The sequence below is a fragment of the Amblyraja radiata genome, chromosome 3, assembly GCF_010909765.2.
Source record: "Amblyraja radiata isolate CabotCenter1 chromosome 3, sAmbRad1.1.pri, whole genome shotgun sequence".
In the NCBI taxonomy this organism is placed as follows: domain Eukaryota; kingdom Metazoa; phylum Chordata; class Chondrichthyes; order Rajiformes; family Rajidae; genus Amblyraja; species Amblyraja radiata.
The window spans coordinates 120807924-120834127 of NC_045958.1; the positions used below are offsets into that span (position 1 = coordinate 120807924).

Consider the following 26204-nt stretch of genomic DNA (forward strand, 5'->3'; position numbering starts at 1 on the left):
CTATGACTATGACTCTATAACTCTGGCTATGACTCTATGACTCCATGAGTGATGCTGATGTCTCTGTGCTGGCTCCACCTGCAGGTCCTACTGGGTGGCTGGGGTGAGCTGGACCCCAGACGGCCTCTTCCTGGCGTGCATGCTGAAACGCGGAGCCTTGCTGATGCTGTCCCGTCTCGGCGAGCTGGTGACGCTCACCACCTCTGGCTGCTCCGTGGAGTTTGGTCCAGCGGAATTCATCCCTCTCCATCCACTGATCATGTACAGGTATGTATGTAGCTGGGTCCCCATCACACGCTGACCGCTCGTTCCATCTCTGAGAGGAGCCTGTCGTAGGCAGGGGAGGGGGGAGATCTGTTCATGGTGTGATCAAGACACATGTTACCAGAATGATCCCAGGAATGAGTGGGTTAACATATGAGGAGCGTTTGAAAACACTGGGCCTCTACTCACTAAAGTTTACAAGGATGAGGGGGACCTCATTGAAACTTACTGAATAGTGAAAGGCCTGGATAGAGTGGATTTGATTAGTACGGGTGTAAGGGGAGAAGCCAGGAGAATGGGGTTAGGAGAGAGAGATAGATCAGCCATGTTTGAATGGCGGAGTAGACTTGATGGGTCGAATGGCCTAACTCTGCTCCAAATCCACTCTATCCAGGCCTTTCACTATTCATTAAGTTTCAATGAGGTCCTCCCTCATCCTTCTACACTGCAGGGAGTAGAGGCCAGTGCCGTGATGGAGGAGAGTGCAGAGGGAGCTGTACCCCGGGACGGAGCTTGCATTTGTTAATATTGCTGCTGTTTTTGCAGGCAGCCTCTGGATACGGACCGTACACAGTCTGCTGGCTCGCCCACCTCGGAGAGTGACCCCCTGAGACAGCGCTTCTCTGTGGCAGCCCACCCCTACCTCCCCTGCCTCATCGTGTCTGATGGTTACATGTTTACAGTGCTGCGGTTTGCAGAGCACGTTTCCGCCTCTTCTCTTCTCAAGTCCTTGCTGCTGGAGGTGACGCAGGGCCTCGAGGATGTTTACAACCTGCTGCTGAGCCAGGTACAGACGGGGCACACCGCGGGCACACCGCGGGCACCCCGCACGAGCAATGCGCACACCCCGTACAGAGGTGGCACGCTGCGGTAATGCCACAGTGATGCGACCCGCTGGAGCAATGCATCCACCTGGGCTGACTCCACATCAGCATGTACGCATGTACTTTACTTTAGAGAAACAGGCCCTTCAGCCCACCCAGTCCGCGCCGACCAGTGATCTCCGCATTATCCTGCACACACTAGGGACAATTTTACATTCACACCAACCCAATTAACCTACAAACCTGTAAGTCTTTGGAGTGTTTGAGGAAACCAAAGATCTTGGAGAAAACCTACGCGGTCACGGGGTGAACGTACAAACTCCGTGCAGACAGCGCCTGTAGTCAGGATCGAATCTGGATCTCCAGCGCTATAAGGCAGCAACTCTACCGCTGTGCCTCCCAGTGCTAGCAAACCTATGAAACAGGATGCTGTGTCCAGCCCAGGATGGCAGAACCAGTGGAACAGCGGGTAGGGCCAATACCTCACAGCGCCGCAGACCCCGTTTCAATCCTGACCTCAGGTGCTGTCTGTGCAGAGTTTGCACGTTCTCCCTGTGAACGTGTGGGTTTGTCGGCTAATTGGCCCTCTGTTAATTGCCGCTAGTGTGTGAAGAGTGGATGAGAAAGTGGGATAAGATGGAACCAATGTGAACCGATGATGGGTGCTCGGCACGGACCCAGTGGGCCGAAGGGCCTGTTTCCACGCTGCATCTCTAAACTAAACTAAACTAAATTGAACTAAGATCGGGATCCTATCAATGCCTGGTTTGATGGTGGAGTGGACGATGGGCCGAATGACCTAAGTCTGCTCCTATAACTTATGAACGAATTCATCGAGGTAAAACGTCACCTATCCATTTTCTCCAGAGATGCTGCCTGACCCACTGAGTTACTCCAGCACTCTGTGAAACATTGAATTGAATTGAATTGAATTGAATACCTTTATTGTCATTCAGAACTTACGGTCTGAATGAAATTTCGTGCCTGCAGTCATACATACAATCATACAATAATAAACAACAATAAACACAAATTAACATCCACCACAGTGTATCCTCCAAGCAACTCCTCACTGTGGTGGAGGCAAAAATCTTAGGGTTACTGTCTCTTCCCTCCTCTTCTCCCTCTGCGCTGAGGCGATTCCCCACCGGGCGATGGCACAACAGTCCCGCGGCTCACCGAACCCCGCAAATGGGCCGGTTCAAACACCGCGGCCCGGGGGTGGTCGAAGCTGCCGCCCTCCAGTCCAGCACACGCAGCCGCTGGCCCGCGGCTGAACCCCGGACTCAGGTCACTGCCGCTAGAACGCCGTCCCAGCCACCGGAGCACCGTTCCAGCCCCGAGCCGGATCGCCCTCACGTGACCTATCCATGTTCTCCAGAGATGCTGCCTGACCCGCTGAGTTACTCCAGCACTCTGTGTTTTGCTCCAGATTCCAGCATCTGTAGTTCCATGTGCCTACTTGTGGGTGTGCTTGCCCTGCTACGCATGAGGTGTGTGACCTCCCACTGCTCGGGGTTACACTGCATCAGTCGTTTCACTGCATGACTTACCAGAGCGTCTGTAACCAGGCTTCCATCTGCACTACCCGCACGGCTGGTGTTTGAGCTGCACGTAGGGGCTGCGGTGACCTAGGCTGTTCTGTTTGCAGGGGGCCGATCTGAAGTGCCGCCTAACACCCATGGCATCCCTGAGGAGAAGCGTGCTGCAGGGCTGGGGACCGCAGCTGGAGCCAGCCGCCTGCCCACCCCCTCCCTTCCTAAAGGACCACAGGACAGAGGGCGATGAGGTACAGAGGAGGTGAAGCTGGCATCTGCTCCAGCGCCTGGTGTTATATCTACATGGTTAACATTGCTGCATGGAGTGTGAGCTGTTACTCTCCACTGGGCACAGTGGATGTGGACAGGATGGTTCCACTAGTGGGAGAGGCTAGCAAAGATCCTATAGCGGAGCAAGATAGACCACTCCTTCTAAATGCAATGGGCTGACGTGTAGTACGCAACGGAGCGGAACATGGGCCTTTTTTTCATCCATTTCAGTAACCCGACCTGACTCGCAGTGTAATCAACGTTGCAGGGGAACAGTTTGTGTTAATAAATTATAATTCTGAAAATGAGGGAAAGATTTTTACTGAAGAATTTTTACGAGGATGTTTCCGTAACCGGCTTCCGTCTCCGCACTAGTGATCTCCGCTATGGGATCTTTGGTGCGGAGACGGAAGCCGGTTACGGAAATGGGGCCGAAAATTACCCATGAATCTGCCCATGACCGTACTGCGTCTTTTTCGTCGAGTGATCTATCTTGTTTGCTATAGGATCTTTGGTGTCTAGGACCAGAGGCCACAGTCTCAGAATAAAAGGACGTTCCTTTAGAAAGGAGATGAGGAGGAATTTTGTTAGTCAGCTGGTGGTGAATCTGTTGGATTCATTGCCAGAGACGGCTTTGGAGGCCGAGTCAATGGATATTTTTAAGATGGAGATAGACAGATTCATGATAAATATGGGTGTCAACGGTTATGATCCATTGGGGGAGTTAGATGTGGCCCTTGTGGCTAAAGGGATCAGGGGGTATGGAGAGAAGGCAGGTACAGGATACTGAGTTGGATGATCAGCCATGATCATATTGAATGGCGGCGCAGTCTCGAAGGGCCGAACGGCCTACTCCTGCACCGATTTTCTATGTTTCTATGATCCCAGTAGAACTCCACTGGTCACAGACCTCCATCCTGAATATTGTCTATCAGTAAGCCATGTTTATGAATACAATGACCAAGTCACTTTTAATGTTGAAGTCACCATGTATCTGAATCTTCTTCAATAAAATCTCTGCTCAGTCCAACTAAACGATCTCCCAGTTGCTAATCACTTCAACTCCCCCTCCCATTCCCATACTGACATTTCTGTCCTACTATATGTCTCCTCCACTGTCAAAGAGTAAGGCCCAATGCAAATTTGAGGAACAGCACCTCAAATTACAAGTACTTGTGCTATAATACCAGGATAAGTGCTCAACCAAGAAAATAAAGCCCAAAGCCAATCTAAATTGATGATACCAACTTATGCTAAGGACAGTAACTAACTCCAAATGCAAGTTAACAAGCACATTAAAAAAAACCTGATGGTGTAGATGTAAATATATCAGTGAGGTTATCAAGTGGGCACCTCCCTTCACTGGTGTTTCGTTGAGTTATGCCCACAACACCTCGGGAAGACTCAACAGTTGGTTCTGGCTTCCTTAAACTACCCCCAATAGCTGCTCTCACCACCTATGCTACCAGTATCCATGGGCGGAAATCCCGGGGTAGGGGGTACCCGTCCCCCCATGCTTTGAGATGTGAGGGACAACCCCCCCCCTGTGTTTTGTAATCCGGACTTTATCAGCCGCTTTCTAAGGGCTGAATCGGCCCGTTCACGGGGCCTTTCAGCTCCGTGCACGGCTTAAAATCAAACTGTTGCATCGAGGCGATCGAGGCTCCCGATGTTGAAGCCCCCGCCGGCCGATGAAAGGCCCCGCCAACGGGCTGATTCAAGCCCCATGATTCGGGGCGGACGAAGCTGTTGTTGCTGGAGTTCGGAGTCCGTCACCAGCCAGGTCAGCTCCCGATGTTACCGTCCACAGGGCCCACGGCCGAAGCCTCGCGCATGTGCGTGCGTGTGCGCGGCCCGCCAAGAAATTGTGTCCCCCCCCCCCCCCGTGTTTTGATAGCGATTTCCGTGCCTGCCAGTATGTACAAAATAAAGGAAAGTGCTGATTAATTTACTCTAACAAATGCTAAACACTCATATCCTATCTTCAACATCGAACCCATCATTAAACTCATAACGTCACAAATATCAACCGTGCATAAAACCGGGATACACTTACACTATTTCTTCTCCACCAAATCCACCAACTGGTGGGGAAGCATGGGCTACTGACTTCATTAACTTCATGACTAATTTCCATCCTGCATTCAAATTCACTTGGACCATCTCCGACATCTCCCTACCGTTTCTAGATCCCACCGTCTCCATCACAGGAGACAGACTATCGACTGACATCTATTATAAACTCTCTGAGTCCCATAGCATCTGGACTACACTTTTTCCCACCCTGCTTCCTGTAAAGATTCTATCTCCTACTCCCAATTCCTCCGTCTACGCCACATCTGGGCCCAAGATGAGGTGTTCCATACCAGGTCGTTGGAGATGTCCTCATTCTTTGGGGAACGGGGGTTCCCCTCGTCCATTATAGATGAGGCGCTCACTTGGGTCTCCTCAATATCCAGCAGTTCTGCTCTTGCTCCCCCTCCGCCCATTCGAAACAAGGACAGAGTCCCCCTTGTCCTCGCCTTCCACCTCATCAGCCGTCACTGACAGCATATAATCCTCCGACGTTTTTGCCACCTCCAACGATTTCCCACTACTAACCACATCTTCCCATCTCCACCCCTTTCCACTTTCAGCATAGACCGTTCCCTCCGCAACTCCCTGGTCAAATCCTCCATTCCCACACAAACCACCCCCTCCCCAGGCAACCGCATGGGATGCATCACCTGTTCCTATACCTCCCGGGTGAGGCAGAGGTTCACTTGCACCTCCTCCAACCTCATCTACTGCATCCGCTGTTCCAGGTGTCAACTCCTGTATATCAGCGCGACAAAGCGCAGGCTCGGCGATCGTTTCGCTGATCACCTCCGCTCAGTCCGCCTAGATCTAACTGATCTCCCGGTTGCTCAACACTTTAACTCCCCCTCCCATTCCCACACTGACCTTTCTGTCCAGGGCCTCCTCCATTGTCAGGGTGAGGCCCAGCGCAAATTGGAGGAACAGCACCTCATATTTCGCTTGGGCAGCTTACACCAGTGGTATGAATATTGACTTCTCTAACTTCAAGTAGCCCTTGCTTTGTCACTTTCTCCAACCCCCCCCCCCCCCTTCCCAGTTCTCCCACCAGTCTTTCTGCCTACATCTGACATCAGTGTGAAGAAGGGTCTTGACTTGAAACATCATCCATTCCTTCTCTCCAGAGATGCTATCTGTCCCACTGTTACTGCAGCATTTTGTGTCTACCTTCGATTGAAACTAGCATCTGCAGTTCTTTCCACCCACACTGACCTGGGCCTCCTCCACTGTCTGAGTGAGGCCCAACACAAATTGGAGGAGTAACATCTCATGTTTTGCTTGGACAGCTTGTAACCCAGCGGCATGAACATTGATTTCTCTCTCTCCATTCCTCCCCCCCCCCCCTAGTTCCCCGACCAGTCTGACTGTCTGCCAAATTAAATTGTATCTTTGTATGCTTCGTTGTCTGCTTCTAGCTAACAATCTGTTCTACATTTTCCTTGAGCTGCGTCCCATTTGATGTATTGTTTTCACACCTTACCCTTCCATATCTCTGTGTCTCCCTCTCCCCCGACTCTCAGTCTGAAGAAGGGTCTCAACCCGAAACCATTTGCTCACCCATTCCTTCTATCCAGAAATGCTGCCTGTCCTGCTGAGTTACTCCAGCATTTTGTGTCTATCTTAATGTTATTAAATGCCTTACTAAAATCCATGTAGACAACATCACTTTCGTCATCTCCTCAAATATTCGATCAAGTTTGGAAGACACGACCTGCCATGTACAAAGCCATGTTGACTCGGAGGTAGACACAATATGCTGGAGAAACTCAGCGGGTGAGGCGGCATCTATGGAGAGAAGGAATAGGCGACGTTTCGGGTCGAGATTAACTACGTTCTCTTCCAAATGGGAGTAAATCCTTGCCCAAAGAATGTGTTCCAATAGCTTTCTTTACACCGATCGATGTGAGGCTCACTGGCCTGTAACTCCATAGATTATCCCTAATTCCGATCTTACACAAAGGAACAACTTTGGCTATTCTTCTGTCCTCCACAATCTTGCCTGTGGCTGGAGAGGATACAAAGATCTGGTCAAGGCCCCACAATCTCCTCTTGTGCCTTTCAATAACCTGCGATAGATCCCATCAGAAAGCTCCTTATACTTTCTGAGTTTGCGTCTGGCCTCACTCTGGCAATGCAGAAGGCCCAGGATGGGAAGGTCAGTGTGGGATTGGGAAGGGGAGATAAAATGGTGCATTGCTTACACTTCACGCTGGCCCTCTGTGCCTGCACACTTGTCTCTGCTTCTAAAGATGTTAAAGAATCACAGAGTTCAAGAGCTCCGAATGTCAATGTCAGAATTCAAGAGCCTCGTGAGATGAATGTTTTGTGTTGTCTGGAGATGAACGAGCAGTTGAGCTACAGGGAGAGGTTGGGCAGGCTAGGACTTTATTCTGTTCTGCGCAGGAGGATGAGGGAGGGGTGATCTTATAGAGGTGTTTAAAATCATGAGGGGAATAGATAAGGTGAATACAGAGAGTCTTTAACTCAGGAATCAAGAACCAGAGGACATGGGTTTAAGATGAGGGGGGAAAGATTAAATGGGAACCTGAGTGGCAACTTATCACACAGAGGGTGGTGGGTGTATGGAGCGAGCTGCCAGAGGAGGTGGTTGAGGCAGGTACTATAACAACATTTAAAAGATGCTTGGACAGGCACATGGACAGGAGAGGTTTGGTGGGGTATGTAGCAGGCGTGGGCAAATGGGGCTATCTTGATGGGGCATGTTGGTGGGCATGGAGAAGTTGGGCCGAAGGGCCTATTTCCATGCTGCATGACTCTCAGGTTAGGTCAGGCCTGGCCTCGGTCCCCTGATGCCGCTGTGTAATTGGCTTTGCAGGCGGATGAAGGTGGCGACTCTGAGGAAGATGCGTGGTGCCGTGCCGACTGCCCGGGGGATGGCGGTGCCGTGGACCAGTGCCGGCTGGAATTCGCCAGCATGTTCGACACCTTGCATGGCCGGCAGGGAGGACAGGCAGAGCAGCTGGAGGCCAGGTTTGGGCAGCTGCAGAGGGGCGTGCTGCTGGCTTGGAGCGTGGCAGTGTCGGCAAGGGAGGTAGAGGGCAGGGATCTGCTGCTGCACTACACTGTTCGTGCCCTGCTGCAGTTTGCCCGCCTGCTGCCCTTTGCCCCGGCCAGTTTGCCCGGCTCGCTAGCCAGCACGCAGGCCAAGCTGGTGGACAAGGCGCTGAGGACAAGCCCCGGCATCTACCGCACGGTGCAGCTGCTGCGCTACTGCCTGACGGTGCTGCACTGGGACTCGGGCCGCAGGCATGCACTGGCGCATGCGCTGTGCCTGTGCGCCGGCGTGGTGAAGTTGCTGTTGGCCAGGAGGCTGGGGGCAGCACCAGTCTCGCAGTCGCTCTTCAGCTCTCTCCAGGTGCTCCAGCTCTCCTCTGCACATCTGAACACGGTGTACACTCTGCCAGCCGCCCTCCACCCTCACCTCCCTGGGAACGCCAGCCTCACCTCGCTCCCAGAGCCTGCATCACAAGCAGCCGGGGACAAGCGCTCACTCCATGAGCTGCCCTCTCACACCCTGCGCCCTCCACACGCACCATCACACAGGTAAGAACAGGGCCGGTGATCAGCACACGCAGGACCAGCACTCACTGGCACACACCCTTCACGCACTGTGCAAGGGTGTTGTGACAAACACTGAGCTTTGGGTTCAGGTTTATTATTGAGTACCGAGCAGTTTGTGTTCAGTTGTGTCACCCTGCTGTAGGAAGGATGCCATCATGTTGAAAAGAGTGCAGAGAAGATTTACGCGGATGTTGGCAGGACTCGAGGGCCCGAGCTATAGGGAGAGGTTGGGCAGGCTAGGGCTTTATTCCTTGGAGTGCAGGAGGATGAAGGGTGATCTTGTTGAGGTGTATAAGTTCATGAGGGTGAATGCACGGTACCCGGACGCGGCGCTGACAGACAAGAGGCCGAAGCAAAGAAGCCAAAGCCAAAGAACCGAATAGAAACGAGGCCGAAACGCCAATGAACCGAAAGAGTCCGAAGACGAAACGCCTACTAACCGAAATGATGGGACGCCTAAATGAAAACTAACTGAAAGGGCGGGACGCCTAAACGCCTACGAACCGAAAGGCTGCGTTACCTAAAAGCAAACTTACCGATGGCCTCTCAGTCGAAACGCCACCTACCCGAAAGGCGGCGTCGCCTACAGGCCAAAGGACCGACTGCCACTCAACAGAAAAGTCCAATAACAGACTTGACGTTGCCGTGGGGCGGGACATGTCAGCGATTGGTCCAGACCCCCGCGTCCCTCACATCACTGTGAAGGCATGAACATTGTCCCAAACCTCCGCTCCACCCGAACCGCAGCCTGCGGAGGGTGGCCGTGGGAGAGTGGGGGCTGTCCCGAGGGATGCACACCTTCGGCAGCTCTCAACTTGGTGCTTCGGTTCAGATTGCCCAGTCACCTATGGCTTGTGTGGGAAAATGAACCCCACGCTCCCGTCTCCCCCTTCTCTCTCCCCTCTTCTCTCTCTCCCTCTCTCTCTCTCTCTCTCTCCCTTCTCTCACCTCCTCTCCCTCCCCTCCCCTCTCTCTCCCCTCTTCTCTCTCACCTCCTCTCTCCCCTCTTTTCTCTCGCCCTTCTCTCTCTCCCCCTTCTCTCTCTCCTCCGTCTCCACCCGCGGGAGCGTCCCATAGTCACTGACCGCGATTCATCGCCATCGGACCCCAACCTGCACACCAGGGTGATCCCCCCCCCCTCCGACCCCTGGTCTTTGACACCCACACCAGGGTGATTCACCCCGGTCGCTGTTTATTTATTACCGTCTCGGTGTTTGCGGAACGTACCCAAGCTCCCACGCGCAAAACAGGCAGCATCTCTGGAGAGAAGGAATGGGTGACGTTTCGTGCCGAGACCATTCTTCAGAGTGCTTCTGAAGGGTCTCGACCCGAAACGCCACCCATTCCTTCTCTCCAGAGATGCTGCCTCTTCAGCTGAGTTACTCCAGCTTTTTGTGTCTATCTTTGGTGTGACAGTTGTGTCATTTCATCGGCTTCGTGTATTGCGCGCCCAGGAGAGAAGCGTGGCATGCCGCTCGCATCTATTCAAACAAGTGCGCTCAAATTGAAATCCCACATCTTTGCGAGGGAGGGATGAAAGAGATGTAATCACCGGCTAAAACAAAGGCCGCTAGGACAGGGGAATAATGCCACCAGTTAATTAACCATGTTCCCGAATGTAAGAACGATTTATACATGTAATACATGATATACACCAGTTAATTAACCATGTATAGGCCTGTAGTGGACGCCGCCTTTTGGGTAAGTTGCGTTTCGACAGAGCGGCCATTCGGTAAGTTTGCTTTTAGGCGACGCAGCTTTTCGGTTCGTTGGCGTTTAGGCGTCCCGCCCTTTCGGTTAGTTCGCATTTTGGCGTCCCATTATTTCGGTTAGTAGGCGTTTCGTCTTCGGACTCTTTCGGTTCATTGGCGTTTCGGCCTCGTTTCTATTCGGTTCTTTGGTTTCGGCTTCTTTGCTTCGGCTTCTTGTCTGTCGGCGCGACGTCCGCACACGGAATGCACAGGGTCTTTTACCCAGGGTAGAGGAATGAAGATCTAGAGGGGAAAGATTTAATCGAAACTTGAGGGGCAACTTTTTCACAAGAGGGTGGTGGGTGTATGAAACGACCTGTCAGTTGAGGTAGGTGTTACAACAGAATTTAAAAGGCATTTGGACAGGTACGTGGGTAGGAACGGTTTAGAAGGATATGGACCAAATGCAGGCAGGTGGGACTAGTATAGATGGGGCATCTGGGTCTATGTGGGTAGGTTACGCTGCAGTACTGTATGATTCTATGACTATACACAACTACAATGGGTAGAGCAAAGGGGAAGATACAGAGTGCAGATTATAATTCTCAGCATTGCAGTTACTGCGTTCCATAGACAAAGACCTTCATTTGTCAACTTGGTCAATCAAAGGTCCTGTTTGTCTGCTTACTCTAAGATGGTGGTGTGACTGATGATTTCGAATCACTGCTGTCCTGATGATTTAGGGAAAGGTTTGGTGGTGGAGTTTGGACTGGAAATTGAGGGGGAGGGGTTTGGAGATGGACGGGACACAGGCCTGGGGGACAGGTTTAGTGATTGACTGGGACGGGGCAAGAGTTTGGTGAGGGATTGGGAGACAGGGCTAGTGGCAGCGTTTGGTGATGGACTGGGGGAAGGATTTGGTGACGACTGGGGGAATGGGTTGGCGAGGGACTGGGAAAGGGGTTGGCGAGGGACTGGGGGAAGGGGTTGGTGAGGGAATGGGGGAAAGGTTTGGCGAGAGCCTGGGGGAAGGGGTTTATGACGGACTGGGAAAGGGATTGGTGAGGGAATGGGGGAAGGGGTTGGTGAGTGACTGGGGCAAGGGGTTGGTGAGGGGGGTTTGGGGGCAACGTTGGATAGGGATTGTTGTGTGATGTTGTGTTGTCTCTGGTTGGTGCAGGCTGGTGTCGATGTGGCGACTGTTGTACCAACATGTGGTGCGGCACCATTCCCATCTGCGGACACTGCCGACACAATGGAGCAGAGGCAGCTCCAGGAGGAAGCTGGCACGGGAGGTGGCTCTGCTGACGTCAGTCCTTGCCCAGACTCAGGCAGCTCTGCAGCAGATGGGGGAGAGACTGGGCCCTCAGCAGCAGCTCACATCCCTCAAGGGTAAGGCAGTTATAGAGCAGCAGAGCCAGGAGACAACCTGAAAATACACGCTGGAAGCAGGCAGCAGGTCCGGCAACACTGCAGAGAGGAAGGGAAGGAATGCTTGGGCTAAACGCCTGTCCCCTGGCTAGTCTATCGCCAGTTACAGCATCTGCCCAAACATAGAAGATGGACCAGTCCAGTAGCAATGTGTGATGTTTCAGGTCAAGACCCTTCAGACATCTTGAAACATCTTGACCCGAAATGTTACCCATTCCTTCGATCCAAAGATGCTGCCTGTCTCACTGAGTTATTCCGGCATTTTGTACCTTCTGCATCCAGCATCTGCAGTTCCTTCCTACACATGGGACAGAACAGTACAGGAACACGCCTTTCGGCCCACAATGTCCGTGCCGAACATGATACCAAGTCAAACCTATCTGCTTTGTCTGCACATGATCCATATCCCTCCATTCCCTGCATATCCATGTGCCTATCTAAAGCTTCTTAAACACCACGATCATATCTGCCCACCCAGGTAGCGCGTCCCAGGCACTCGCCATCCTCTATGTAAAAATAGTCATACTGATACAGTGTGGAAACGGGCCCTTCGGCCCGACTCACACCGGCCAACAATGTCACAGCTACACTTGTCTAACTGTTTCTTAAATGATGGGATAGTCCCAGCCTCAACTACCTCCTCTGGCAGCTCGTTCCATACACCCACCACCCATTGTGTGAAAAAATTACCCCTCAGATTCCTATTAAATCTTTTTCCCTTCACCTTGAACCTATGTCCTCTGCTCCTCGATTTTCCTACTCTGGGCAAAAGACTATGCATCTACCCGATCTATTCCTCTCATGATTTTGTATACCTCTATAAGATCTCCCCTCATCCTCTTGCGTTCCATGGAATAGAGACCCAGCCTACTCAACCTCTCCCTATAGCTCACACCCTCTAGTCCTGGCAACATCCTCGTAAATCTTTCCTGAACCCTTTCAAGCTTGACAATATCTTTTTTATAACATGGTGCCCAGAGCAGAGCACAATATTCTAAATGTGGTTTCACCAACATCTTATACAACTGCAACATGACCTCCCAACTTCTATACTCAATACTCTGACTGATGAAGACCAAAGTGCCAAAAGCCTTTTTGACCACCTTATCTACCTGCGACTCCACCTTCAAGGAACCATGCACCTGTACTCCTAGATCCCTCTGCTCTACAACACTACCCAGAGGCCGACCATTCACTGTGTAGGTCCTGTCCTTGTTCGACGTCCCAAAATGCAACACCTCACATTTCTCTGTGTTAAATTTCATCTACCATTCCTCTGCCCATCTAGCCAATCGATCAAGATCCTGCTGCAATCGTTCACAACCATCTTCACTATCTGCAAAACCACTAACTTCTGTATCATCAGCAAACTTGCTTATCTTGCCCTGTATGTTCTCATCCAAATCATTGATGTGGATGACAAACAGTAACAAGTCTATCACCAAACCCTGAGGCACAGGCATCCAGTCTGAGAAGCAACCTTCCACCATTACCCTTTGCTTCCTTCCATGGAGCCAATTTTCCATCCATTCAGCTATCTCTCCTTGGATCCCATGCGATCTAACCTTCCAGAGCAGCCTACCATGTAAAACACCTTACTAAAGTCCATGTATGCAACATCTACTGCTCTGCCCTCATCAACCTTTTTGGTCGCATCTTCAAAAAAATCAATTAGATTTGTGAGACACAACCTCCCACATACAAAACCATGCTGACTATTCCTAATCAGACCTTGCCCATCCAAATGCCTGAATAACCTATCCCTCAGAATACTCTCCAGTAACTTACCAACTACAGATGTTAACCTCACCAGCCTATAGTTCCCAGCATTTTCCCTGCAGCTCTTCTTGAAAAGAGGCACAACATTTGCCACCCTCCAGTTTTCTGGCATCTCTCCTGTATTTAAGGACGACTCGTAAATTTCTACCAGGGCTCCCGCAATTTCCTTTCTAGTTTCCCACAATGTCCTCGGTTATAAAAATTATAAAAGGACCGGACAAGCTAGATGCAGGAAAAATGTTCCCAATGTTGGGCGAGTCCAGAACCAGGGGCCACAGTCTTAGAATAAAGGGGAGGCCATTTAAGATTGAGGTGAGAAAAAACTTTTTCACCCAGAGAGTTGTGAATTTGTGGAATTCCCTACCACAGAGGGCAGTGGAGGCCAAGTCACTGGATGGATTTAAGAGAGAGTTAGATAGAGCTCTAGGGGCTAGTGGTATCAAGGGATATGGGGAGAAGGCAGGAACGGGTTATTGATTGGGGACGATCAGCCATGATCACAATGAATGCCGGTGCTGGCTCGAATGGCCTCCTCCTGCACCTATTTTCTATGTTTCTATGTTTATATCAGATCAGGCCCTGGAGATTTGTCTACCTTCAAACACGACAGTACCTTCAGTACTTCTTCAACATTAACCCTGACTGCTCTTATGACACTTTCAGTGACTGCTCCAATTTCCTCCGTCCTACTGTCTTTCTCCTCGGTAAATACAGAGGAGAAATACTCATTTAGGACATTGCCCATCTCCTGTAGCTCCACACAGAGGTGACCAATTTGATTCCTGAGAGGTCCCACTCTTTCTCGAGTTACCCTTTTCCCCTTATGTATTTATAAAATATTTTAGGATTGTCCCTAATGCTACCCGCCAGAGCTATCTCCTGATCCCTTTTTGCCCTTCTGATTTCCTTTTTTAGTTTACCCCTTAGTTCCCCAAACTCCTCCAAAGATGCACTTGATCCCAGCTGCCTACTCCTGTCCCATGCATCCTTCTTGTTTTTGGATAACATCTCAATTTTTCTCGTCAGCCAAGCTTCCTTACGTTTTGCCTGGTTTGCCCTTCACTCTAACGGTGATGTACACATCCTGAGCTTTCTTCAGTATACCTTTAAAAACATCCCACATCCCCCTTTCCCCTCTAATAACTTGCTCCAGTCAACTTGAGCGAGACCTTCTCTCATACCCTCAAAGTTGGCCTTACCCCAGTTGAGCATTTTAACACGTGGACCCTCTTAGTCCCAATCCATAACTATCTTAAACCTAATCGAACTGTGGTCACTGGGCCCAAAAGACTCCTCCACACACACTTCATTAACTTGCCCTTCCCAATTTCCCAATACTAGATCCAGCGTTGCCCTCTCACGTGTGAGGGCCTCCACTTGATGCTTAAGAAAACTCTCCTGAACACTTTTGAGGAATTGCACCCCATCTAAACCCTTCATGCTTTGATTTTCCCAGTCGATATTGGGAAAGTTAAAATCCCCTACTACAACAACCTTATTTGACCTGCAGCTGTCTGCAATCTCCCGGCACATTTGTTCTTCTAATTCCCGTTGACTATTTTGGGGTCTGCAGTACACCCCCAACAATCCCTTTCTTGTTCCTCAGCTCCACCCATAGAACCTGACAAACTGTCCGTAGTCACCTCTGACCACAGCCGTGACATCCTCCTTAACCAACAATGCAACCCTCTCCTCTTTTTCCCTCACCCGTGTCTCTCCTGAAGCTCCTGTACCCCGGGAACATTGAGCTGCCAGTCCTGCCCCTCCCTTAACTAGGTTTCAGTCATGGCTACAATGTCCCAGTCGCTCGTACCTATCCACGCCCTAAGATCATCTGCCTTACCCGTCAGACCCCTTGCATTAAAATACTTGCAGTTTAAACCAACCCTCCTTCCTCGCTCTCCGCCTTTCACCTGCCTATTCTGTCCACTAACCTTTCCCACACCACCCTCCATAGCAACTTCTAGCCTCTCACGTGCCTCTGTCCTGTACGAGATCCCACCCCGCAACCAATCTAGTTTAAACCCTCTTGTGTAGCATTAGCAAACCTTCCCGCTAGGATGTTGGTCCCCCTCCAGTTTAGGTGCAACCCGTCCCTTTTATACAGGTCACCCCTGCCCCGGAAGAGATCCCAATGATCCAGAAACCTGAATCCCTGCTCCCTGCACCAACTCCTCAGCCACACATTCATTTCCCCTACATTCCAATTCTTACCTTCCCTAGCACGAGGTACTGGAAGCAATCCTGAGATCACTACCCTGCAGGTCCTGCTTTTCAGTCTTCTACCCAATTCCATAAGTTCTTGTTGCAGAACCTCCTTCCTCTCCTAACCTATATCATTTGTGCCAACATGCACAATGACCTCCAGCTGTTGCCACTGACTCTTGAGGGTGCCATGCAGCCGCTCAGCGACATCCTGGATCCTGGCACCAGGGAGGTAACACACCATCCTGGAGTCTCACCAGCTGCTGCAGAATCTCCTGTCCGCACCTCTGACGATGGAGTCTCCCACCACTACGGCTCTGCCTGACGTCACTCTTCCCCGTTGAGCCTCAGCACCAATCTTGTCGTGTTGTCTGCTCCCAAGCGGGTGTACCTGTTTTCAGTAGGTACAGCCACCGGGGTCTCCTGCACTCCATGTTTACTCCTCTTTCTCACAATCTCCCACCTTCGCTCTTCCTGTAACCTTGGCGTGACAACCTCACTGTAGGTCTTGTCCAGGAAAGTCCCGTTTTCCCGGATGGCCCTGAGGTCATCCAGCTGCTTCTCCAGTTCCCGAACACGTTTATTTAGGAGCTGCACCTGGACACAATTTCTACAGGTGTGGTTTGCAGAAGCTCCTGCCTTGTCCCTGACTTCCCACATCCTGCAGGAAACACACTGTACCAACTTGTCTGCCATTTCTTCAGTGGACAAAAATCACATATTTCGATCAAGTGTAGCCTCCTTGCCCCAGCGTCCTTGCCAAAGACTCTCGAGCCAAAGACTCACACTTTACTCACCACTTTACTCAGCATCATATAGTATAGGCATAGCTGTACACCACTTTACTCACCTCAACAAGGCCGCCCCACTACGCCTGTACTTATTTATCTGTTACCTAATCAACTACTTTAGGGCTAATTTGTAAATGACTCGAACCTGGGCCTTTGGCATTCTTTGTAAATCTTCTTTCCCTCTGACTCACATACTTCAGCCAATACTCGCTCTCACTGCTTCTGGTTGCTGCTTATTTCCGACCTTGACGGTAAACATCTCCTTTCAACTTTGCCCCTCATCTTAAAATTATGCTTTTAGTATTTGACATTTCCACCCCGAGAAAAAGGTTCTGACTGTCGACCTTATCTATGGCCTCTCATCATTTATATACTTCTATTTGCTCTCCCCTCAACCTCTGATGCGCCAGAGAAAATAATCTAAGTCTGTCCAATAATCTTAGCCTGTAGCTAATGCCCTCTAATAGAGGTATAGTTCTGGTAAACCCCCTTCTGCACCCTCTCCAAACGCTCCATATCCTTGTATTGGGGTGACCAGAACGTCACACAGTGCACCCAATGTGGCCTATAGAGCTGCATCATGACTTCCTGACTCTTGTACTCCAGTGCTGGAGTAACTCAGCGGGTCAGGCAGCATCTGTGGAGAACATGGATAGGTGACGTTTCACAGAGTGCTGGAGTAACTCAGCGGGCCAGGCAGCATCTCTGGGGAACATGGATAGGTGACGTTTCACAGAGTGCTGGAGTATCTCAGCGGGTCAGGCAGCATCTCTGGGGAACATGGATAGGTGACATTTCGTGTCGGCACCCTTTTTCAAACAGATTTTTGGTGGGGGGGAGAAATCTAGAAGAGAGGAGGGGGTGGGACAAATCCTGACAAGTGATAGGTGGCGACAGATGAGGGGGGGGGGGTTGTAAGTTAGAGGATTCAATGTTCCTACGGTAAGATTGTAAGCTGCCTAAGTGAAACGGGTGGCACAGCATCATATAGTATAGGCATAGCTGTACAGCACTAAAAAGGGCCCTTCAGCCCACCATGATCTTGCCAACCACATTGACGGACTTGGGTGATCTCCTTTGCCTGCATTTGTCCCATTTGCCTTTATTATTGTTTTGCATGTTATCCAACAGATCCGATCATTTTATACATAAACACACTCAAGTGTAGTCATACTCAAGTGGCATTTCCCTCTCAACTCTACCTGTCGATATACCAGCAGTTATATAGACAGGAAAGTGGTGCAGTGGATGGAGCTGCTGCCTTACAGCACTAGCGACCCAGGTTTGATCCTGACTACGGGTGCTGTTTGTATGGAGTTTGTGTCTTCTCCCATGACTTGCGTGGGTTTTCTCCAGGAGCTCCCCCACTACAAAGATGTAGGTTTGTAGGCTAATTGGCTTGCTATCATTGTAAATTGTCCCTAGTGTGTGTGGGATAGTATTGGTCTGCAGGGATTGTTGGTTGGCGGTTGATGTGGATTCAGTGGGCTGAAGGGCCTGTTTACGCACTTTATCTCTAAACTAAACTAAATGCCAGCAGTTTCTGGTATCCACATATAGCTGCCCAATGGGCTGGCCTGTCTGTGACTCACTCCCTGCAGTAGTCGGTCAGGTGTTGAACGGACCTGCCCGCCTTCGATAGGCCTTGCGACTGGCCCACCTTATACCAAGCAACAGGGCAGGTGTTTCACAGCAGTGTCTCCCCCTGCAGGTGAGGAGAGCTTCATGGTGGGCGCATACCTGGAATCGGTGCAGAGCTGGAGGGCAGCCCTGTTAGAGGAGCGGGGCCGAGGTAAGTGGACAGCCTGCTCCCCGCCCTGGGGCTCAGGAAGAATGGTTGTTTCCAGCATGGGACACTCCCACTGAAACCCTCCTCTGCCCCAACCCCCTCCCCATCTGAGCTGGGACATTCCCACTAGAACCCTCTTCTCACCCCCAACCCACTCCCCATCTGCCTTGCTTCCCGTCTTGTTCCGTCTGTCTCTCCGCAAACATTTCCTGTATGTCAGCTGCAGCATTGGGCAGTCACAGAGTCATCCGCACGTAAATAGGCCCTTCGGCCCAATTCATCCATGCTGACCAAGATGCCCCATCTAAGCTAGTCCCATTTAACCACATTTTCCCCATATTCCGGTAAACCTTTCCAATCCATGTACCTGTCCAAATATCTTTTTAGTGTTGTTATAGTACCTGCCTCCTCCGGCAGCTTGATCCATAAACCCACTGACTTCTGTGTGAAAAAGTTGCCCCCCAGGTTCTTTTTAGTTTTTTCCCCCTTTCACCTTAAACCTGTGTCCTCTGGTTCTTGATTCCCCTATCCTGGATAAAAGACTGTGTATTCACTCCAAATGTTCCCCTCATGGTACACCTCTATAAGATGATCCTTCAGCCTCCTGCGCCAAGTCCTAGCCTGCTCAACCTCTCCCAATAGCTCAGGCCCTCGAGTCCTGGAAACATTCTCGTAAATCTTCCTTGCACTCTTTCCATTTTAACAGCATCCCTCCTACAGCAGGATGACCAAAACTGAATGAGTGTGACCTCTGCAATGCCTTGCACAACTGTAACATAACGTCCCAATTTCTACACTCAATACCCTGACTGATGAAGGCCGCCTTGACCTGTGACTACATTGCACCTGTATTCCTAGATCCCATTGCTCTACCACACTCCCTATCTACCTGTGACGCCACTTTCAGGGAAAGATGTACCTGTACTCCTAAATCTCCCAGTCTGAAGATGGACCTCGACACGAAACGTCACCCATTCCTTCTCTCCAGAGATGCTGCTTGTCCCGCTGAGTTACTCCAGCTCTTTGTGTCTATCTCCTAGATCCCTCTGCTCTACTACACCCCTGATCAACCCATGACTCCATTTTCAGGGAACTAGATACCTACTAGATCCCTCTATTCTACAGCAGTAATTGATGCGTTTAGAAACATAGAAACATAGAAATTAGGTGCAGGAGTAGGCCATTCGGCCCTTCGAGCCTGCACCGCCATTCAATATGATCATGGCTGATCATCCAACTCAGTATCCCGTACCTGCCTTCTCTCCATACCCTCTGATCCCCTTAGCCACAAGGGCCACATCTAACTCCCTCTTAAATATAGCCAATGAACTGGCCTCGACTACCCTCTGTGGCAGGGAGTTCCAGAGATTCACCACTCTCTGTGTGAAAAAAGTTCTTCTCATCTCGGTTTTAAAGGATTTCCCCCTTATCCTTAAGCTGTGACCCCTTGTCCTGGACTTACCCAACATCGGGAGCAATCTTCCTGCATCTAGCTTGTCCAACCCCTTAAGAATTTTGTAAGTTTCTATAAGATCCCCTCTCAATCTCCTAAATTCTAGAGAGTATAAACCAAGTCTATCCAGTCTTTCTTCATAAGACAGTCCTGACATCCCAGGAATCAGTCTGGTGAACCTTCTCTGCACTCCCTCTATGGCAATAATGTCCTTCCTCAGATTTGGAGACCAAAACTGTACGCAATACTCCAGGTGTGGTCTCACCAAGACCCTGTACAACTGCAGTAGAACCTCCCTGCTCCTATACTCAAATCCTTTTGCTATGAAAGCTAACATACCATTCGCTTTCTTCACTGCCTGCTGCACCTGCATGCCCACTTTCAATGACTGGTGTACCATGACACCCAGGTCTCGCTGCATCTCCCCTTTTCCTAGTCGGCCACCATTTAGATAATAGTCTGCTTTCCTGTTTTTGCCACCAAAATGGATAACCTCACATTTATCCACATTATACTGCATCTGCCAAACATTTGCCCACTCACCCAGCCTATCCAAGTCACCTTGCAGTCTCCTAGCATCCTCCTCACAGCTAACACTGCCCCCCAGCTTAGTGTCATCCGCAAACTTGGAGATATTCCCTTCAATTCCCTCATCCAGATCATTAATATATATTGTAAATAGCTGGGGTCCCAGCACTGAGCCTTGCGGTACCCCACTAGTCACTGCCTGCCATTGTGAAAAGGACCCGTTTACTCCTACTCTTTGCTTCCTGTTTGCCAGCCAGTTCTCTATCCACATCAATACTGAACCCCCAATGCCGTGTGCTTTAAGTTTGTAAACTAATCTCTTATGTGGGACCTTGTCGAAAGCCTTCTGGAAGTCCAGATACACCACATCCACTGGTTCTCCCCTATCCACGCTACTAGTTACATCCTCGAAAAAATTCTATAAGATTCGTCAGACATGATTTACCTTTTGTAAATCCATGCTGACTTTGTCCAATGATTTCACCACTTTCCAAATGTGCTGCTATCCCATCTTTAATAACTGACTCTAGCAGTTTCCCCACTACCGATGTTAGACTAACTGGTCTGTAATTCCCCGTTTTCTCTCTCCCTCCCTTCTTAAAAAGTGGGGTTACGTTTGCTACCCGCCAATCCTCAGGAACTACTCCAGAATCTAAAGAGTTTTGAAAGATTATTACTAATGCATCCACTATTTCTGGAGCTACTTCCTTAAGTACTCTGGGATGCAGCCTATCTGGCCCTGGGGATTTATCGGCCTTTAATCCATTAATTTACCCAACACCACTTCCCGGCTAACCTGGATTTCACTCAATTCCTCCAACTCCTTTGACCCGCGGTCCCCTGCTATTTCCGGCAGATTATTTATGTCTTCCTTAGTGAAGACGGAACCAAAGTAGTTATTCAATTGGTCCGCCATATCCTTGTTCCCCATAATCAACTCACCCGTTTCTGACTGCAAGGGACCTACATTTGTTTTAACTAATCTCTTTCTTTTCACATATCTATAAAAACTTTTGCAGTCAGTTTTTATGTTCCCTGCCAGTTTTCTTTCATAATCTATTTTTCCTTTCCTAATTAAGCCCTTTGTCCTCCTCTGCTGGTCTCTGAATTTCTCCCAGTCCTCCGGTATGCTGCTTTTTCTGGCTAATTTGTACGCATCATCCTTCGCTTTGATACTATCCCTGATTTCCCTTGTTATCCACGGATGCACTACCTTCCCTGATTTATTCTTTTGCCAAACTGGGATGAACAATTTTTGTAGTTCATCCATGCAGTCTTTAAATGTCTTCCATTGTATATCCACCGTCAACCCTTTTAGAATTAATTGCCAGTCAATCTTGGCCAATTCACGTCTCATACCCTCAAAGTTACCTTTCTTTAAGTTCAGAACCATTGTTTCTGAATTAAAAATGTCACTCTCCATCCTAATGAAGAACTCAACCATATTATGGTCACTCTTGCCCAAGGGGGCACGTACAACAAGACTGCTAACTAACCCTTCCTCATTACTCAATACCCAGTCTAAAATAGCCTGCTCTCTCGTTGGTTCCTCTACATGTTGATTTAGATAACTATCCCGCATACATTCCAAAAAATCCTCTTCCTCAGCACCCATGCCAATTTGATTCACCCAATCTATATGTAGATTGAAGTCACCCATTATAACGGTTTTGCCTTTGTCGCACGCATTTCTAATTTCCTGTTTGATACCATCTCCAACTTCACTACTACTGTTAGGTGGCCTGTACACAACACCCACCAGCGTTTTCTGCCCCTTAGTGTTTCGCAGCTCTACCCATACCGATTCCACATCCTGCAAACTAATGTCCTTCCTTTCCATTGCGTTAATCTCCTCTCTAATCAGCAACGCTACCCCACCTCCTTTTCCTTTCTCTCTATCCCTCCTGAATATTGAATATCCCTGGATGTTCAGCTCCCAGCCTTGGTCACCCTGGAGCCATGTCTCCGTGATCCCAACTATATAATAATAATAATAATACATTTTATTTATGGGCGCCTTTCAAGAGTCTCAAGGACACCTTACAAAAATTGAGCATGTATAGGAAAAACATGTAAGGGGAATGAAATAAATAGTAGAGACATGACTAGTACACAAAGTAAAGACAGAATTCAATACAAAACACAGCATGAGGCAATTAATGCACAGATGAAAAGGGACGGGGACGTGGGGCTAAGGATAGGCAGAGGTGAAGAGATGGGTCTTGAGGCGGGACTGGAAGATGGGGAGGGACACGGAATTGCGGATCAGTATATCATAGTCATTAATAGCTATCTGCACATTCAACTCATCCACCTTATTACGAATGCTCCTTGCATTGAGACACAAAGCCTTCAGGCTTGTTTTTACAACACTCTTACCCCTTATACAATTTTGTTGAAAAGTGGCCCTTTTTGATTTTTGCCCTGGATTTTCCGGCCTGCCACTTTTACTTTTCACCTTGCTACCTATTGCTTCTACCCTCATTTTACACCCCTCTGTCTCTACGCTCACACATTTAAGAAACCCTTTCCCTTTAACTCCATCCTCCACTAGCCCATTCGACACCCCACCCCCCTTATTCAGTTTAAAACCACCCGTGTAGCAGTGGCAAACCTGCCTGCCAGAATGCTGGTCCCACACCTGTTAAGATGTAATCCGTCCCTTTTGTACAGTTCCCCCTTACCCCAAAACAGATCCCAGTGATCTAAGAATCTAAATCCCTGCCCCGTGCACCAGTTCCTCAGCCACACGTTCAGGTCCCGTATCTCCCTGTTCCTGCTCTCGCCAGCACGAGGAACTGGAAGCAAAAGCGGAGATAACAACCCTGGAGGTCCTGCTTTTCAGCATTTTTCCGAGCTCTCTAAAGTCACGCTGCAGAATATTCATCCCCTTCTTTCCGACATCGTTTGTGCCGACATGCACTACCACTTCCGGATGTTCACCTTCGCCCTTGAGGATTTTCTGCACTCTGTCCGTGACATCCTGGATCCTGGCACCAGGAAGGCAGCACACCATCCTCGCATCCCGTCTGTTGCCGCAGAAACCCCTGTCCGTACCTCTCACAATGGAGTCTCCTACTACAATGGCGTTGCCTGCCTTAGGCCTTTTTGGTTTTGGCTCAACAGCCCTATTCGCATCACAAGCCAGTCCGCCGCCCAGTGTAAACACCTCTTCTGTCCCGACAGCTTCTAAGTGGGTGAACCTGTTCACAAGAGGTACAACCCCCGGGGACGTTGGCATTCCATGCTTCCCTCCCGTTCTCACTGTCTCCCACCTTCTCTCTTCCAGTACCTTAGGTGTAACAATCGTACTGTAGGACTTGTCAAAGAACAACTCCGTTTCTCGGACGAACCGGAGGTCATCCACTTGCTTCTCCAGTTCCCCAACACGGCCCTTCAGGAGCTCTACCTGGATGCACTTTTCGCATTTGTAGCAGCCAGAGGCACCAGCGGTGTCCTTGACCTCCCACATACTGCAAGCATCACACTGAATCAGCTTGCCTGACATCTCCTTCTTTCGTCTCTCCCTCTGCAGTGTTTTGCGTAGTCTCCTCTCCTCTCCTCAGCCTCCTCTCCGAAGACTCTCGAGCCAAAGACTCACACTTTTCTCACAGGGCACTTCACTCACAAGGCCGCTCCCTAAGAGCAGTCTTACTTAAATTGACTGATAAATTGCCTGATTTACCAATTTACAAACTTCTCTCCTCCCACTTGGGCTAGAGCCAATCAGTCGTATCTCTTGCTAATCTCCTACTACTACTGCTGCTGCTGTTGTTGCTCCCAAAGCTACAGCAGTTCTGACGTTTCTATTGCAGAGGGCAGGAGACTGGTTTATCTGCAGACCAGGTACAGCCTGGCCATTCTCTACACACACCTCTACCTGTACAACCTGCGTGCTGCGCTGGACTTTGGGGAGCAGCTCGTAAAGCAGCTGCTAAGAGCGGAGCCGACAGACGACAGCGGAGCCCCAGGTGAGGCAGAGCGCTGGAGGCTGGCAGTGAGCTGCGCATTGCAGCATGCAGCATTGGTGGGGATATTCTGGACAATGCGTGCACGGGTAGTTAATGTGTTGACACGGGCATGTAGTGTAGGCACTAGAGGCAGTTAATGCATTCATTAGGGCATGTAGTGCATGCACTGGGGCTGGTAGTGCATGCACTGTGGCAGGCAGTGCATGCACTGGGACAGGTAGTGTGTGCACTGGGGCAGTTATCAGGATGCAGCACCTTGGTTTGGGAACAGCTCCATCTAAGACCTACCTCGCTTCCATTGACTCAATTTACACCTTATGCTGCCTCGGCAAGGCCAGCAGCATAATCAAGGACCAGTCGCACCCTGGCCACTCCCTCTTCTCCCCTCTCCCATCGGGCAAAAGGTACAGAAGTGTGAAAACGCACACCTCCAGATTCAGGGATAGTTTCTTCCCAGCTGCTATCAGGCAACTGAATCATCCTACCACAACTAGAGAGCAGTGCTGAACTACTATCTACCTCATTGGTGACCCTCGGACTATCTTTGACCGGAATTTACTGGCTTTACCTTGCACGAAACGTCATTCCCTTATCCTGTGTCTGTACACTGAATGGGTCGATTCTAAACATGTTTTGTCTTTCTGCTGACTGGTTAACACGCAACAAAAGCTTGTCACATGGCAATAAACTAAACTGAACTGAGTTAGTGTGTACATTTTAGGACAATTTGTACATTCAACTTGGGGACAAGTTTTCTGGTATGTTCTTGTGAACTGTTTGTTGCCTTCATTGTGCATGGTGTGGGGTGCTGGAGTCATAGAGTCTTTCAGTGTGGAAACAGGCCCTTCAGCCCAACTTGCCCACACCGGCCAACATGTCCCACCTACACTACTCCCACCTGCTTACATTTAATCCATATCCCTCCAAACCCATCCTATCCATATCCTGTCTAACTGTTTCTTGAATGTTGGGATAGTTCCTGCATCCACTACCTCCTCTGGCAGCTTGTTCCAGACACCCACCACCCTTTGTGTGAAAAGGTTACTCCTCAGATTCCTATTAAATCTTTTCCCCTTCACCTTGAACCTATGTCCTCTGGTTCTCGATTCACCTACTCTGGGCAAGAGACTCTGTACATCTACCTGATCTATTCCTCTCATGATCTTATACACCTCTATAAGATCACACCGCACCCTCCTGCGCTTCAAGGAGTAGACTCCCAGCCTGCTCAACCACTCCCTATAGCTCAGACCAACCGCCTACTCAACCAATCCCTATTTAGTGTACACGTGGGGACGTTAATTCCCATGGTGCAGTATGCACACGTTCACATGGTGTGTGTGTGTGTGTGTGTGTGTGTGTGTGTGTGTGGTGCTCGCGTGTGTGTGTCGCTCGCGTGTGTGTGTCTGTGTGTACTGTGCTGTTGTTCACTTTGTGCTGACCCCCTGTGCCCACTGCCCACAGCTGGCGTGCCGCGAGTGGTGCCGGTGGATCGCGGCGGTGTGTTGCGCGCGTGTGTGTGTCTGTGTGCACTGTGCTGTTGTTCACTTTGTGCTGACCCCCTGTGCCCACTGCCCACAGCTGGCGTGCCGCGAGTGGTGCCGGTGGATCGCGGCGGTGTGTTGCGGGCGGTTCGGGAGCAGGGTGTCTCTGAGTGCTGGAGCGTGGAGCGGACAGTGGAGCTGTTGCTGCTCGGCAGACTGCTCCCTGAGGCCACGTGGCTGGCTCGCAGCCTCGGCGACTGGAAGACGGCCGTGGTGATGGGCCTGGCCTTCCATCTGCACAGACGCCACCTTCCACAGCCTGCATGGTTCGGCACACTCAACCCCCGCACACTCAACCCCCGCACACTCACCCCCGGCACACTCACCCCCGGCACACTCACCCCCGGCACACTCACCCCGGCACACTCACCCCGGCACACTCACCCCCGGCACACTCACCCCGGCACACTCACCCCGGCACACTCACCCCCGGCACACTCACCCCCGGCACACTCACCCCCGGCACAC

At 50.2% G+C, this 26204-nt stretch overlaps 1 protein-coding gene across 1 annotated transcript; it reads left to right on the plus strand.

Moving 5' to 3' along the window:
• The first annotated feature begins 80 nt into the window (after positions 1–80).
• On the plus strand, positions 81–25953 carry LOC116971605 (ciliogenesis and planar polarity effector 1-like). Its single transcript, XM_033018840.1, has 8 exons — positions 81–267; positions 811–1051; positions 2740–2877; positions 7809–8536; positions 11426–11637; positions 18163–18243; positions 24037–24218; positions 25774–25953. Exons 1-8 carry the CDS (start codon positions 140–142, stop codon positions 25951–25953), a joined length of 1890 nt encoding a protein of 629 aa, XP_032874731.1. The 5' UTR covers positions 81–139.
• Positions 25954–26204: the final 251 nt, after the last annotated feature.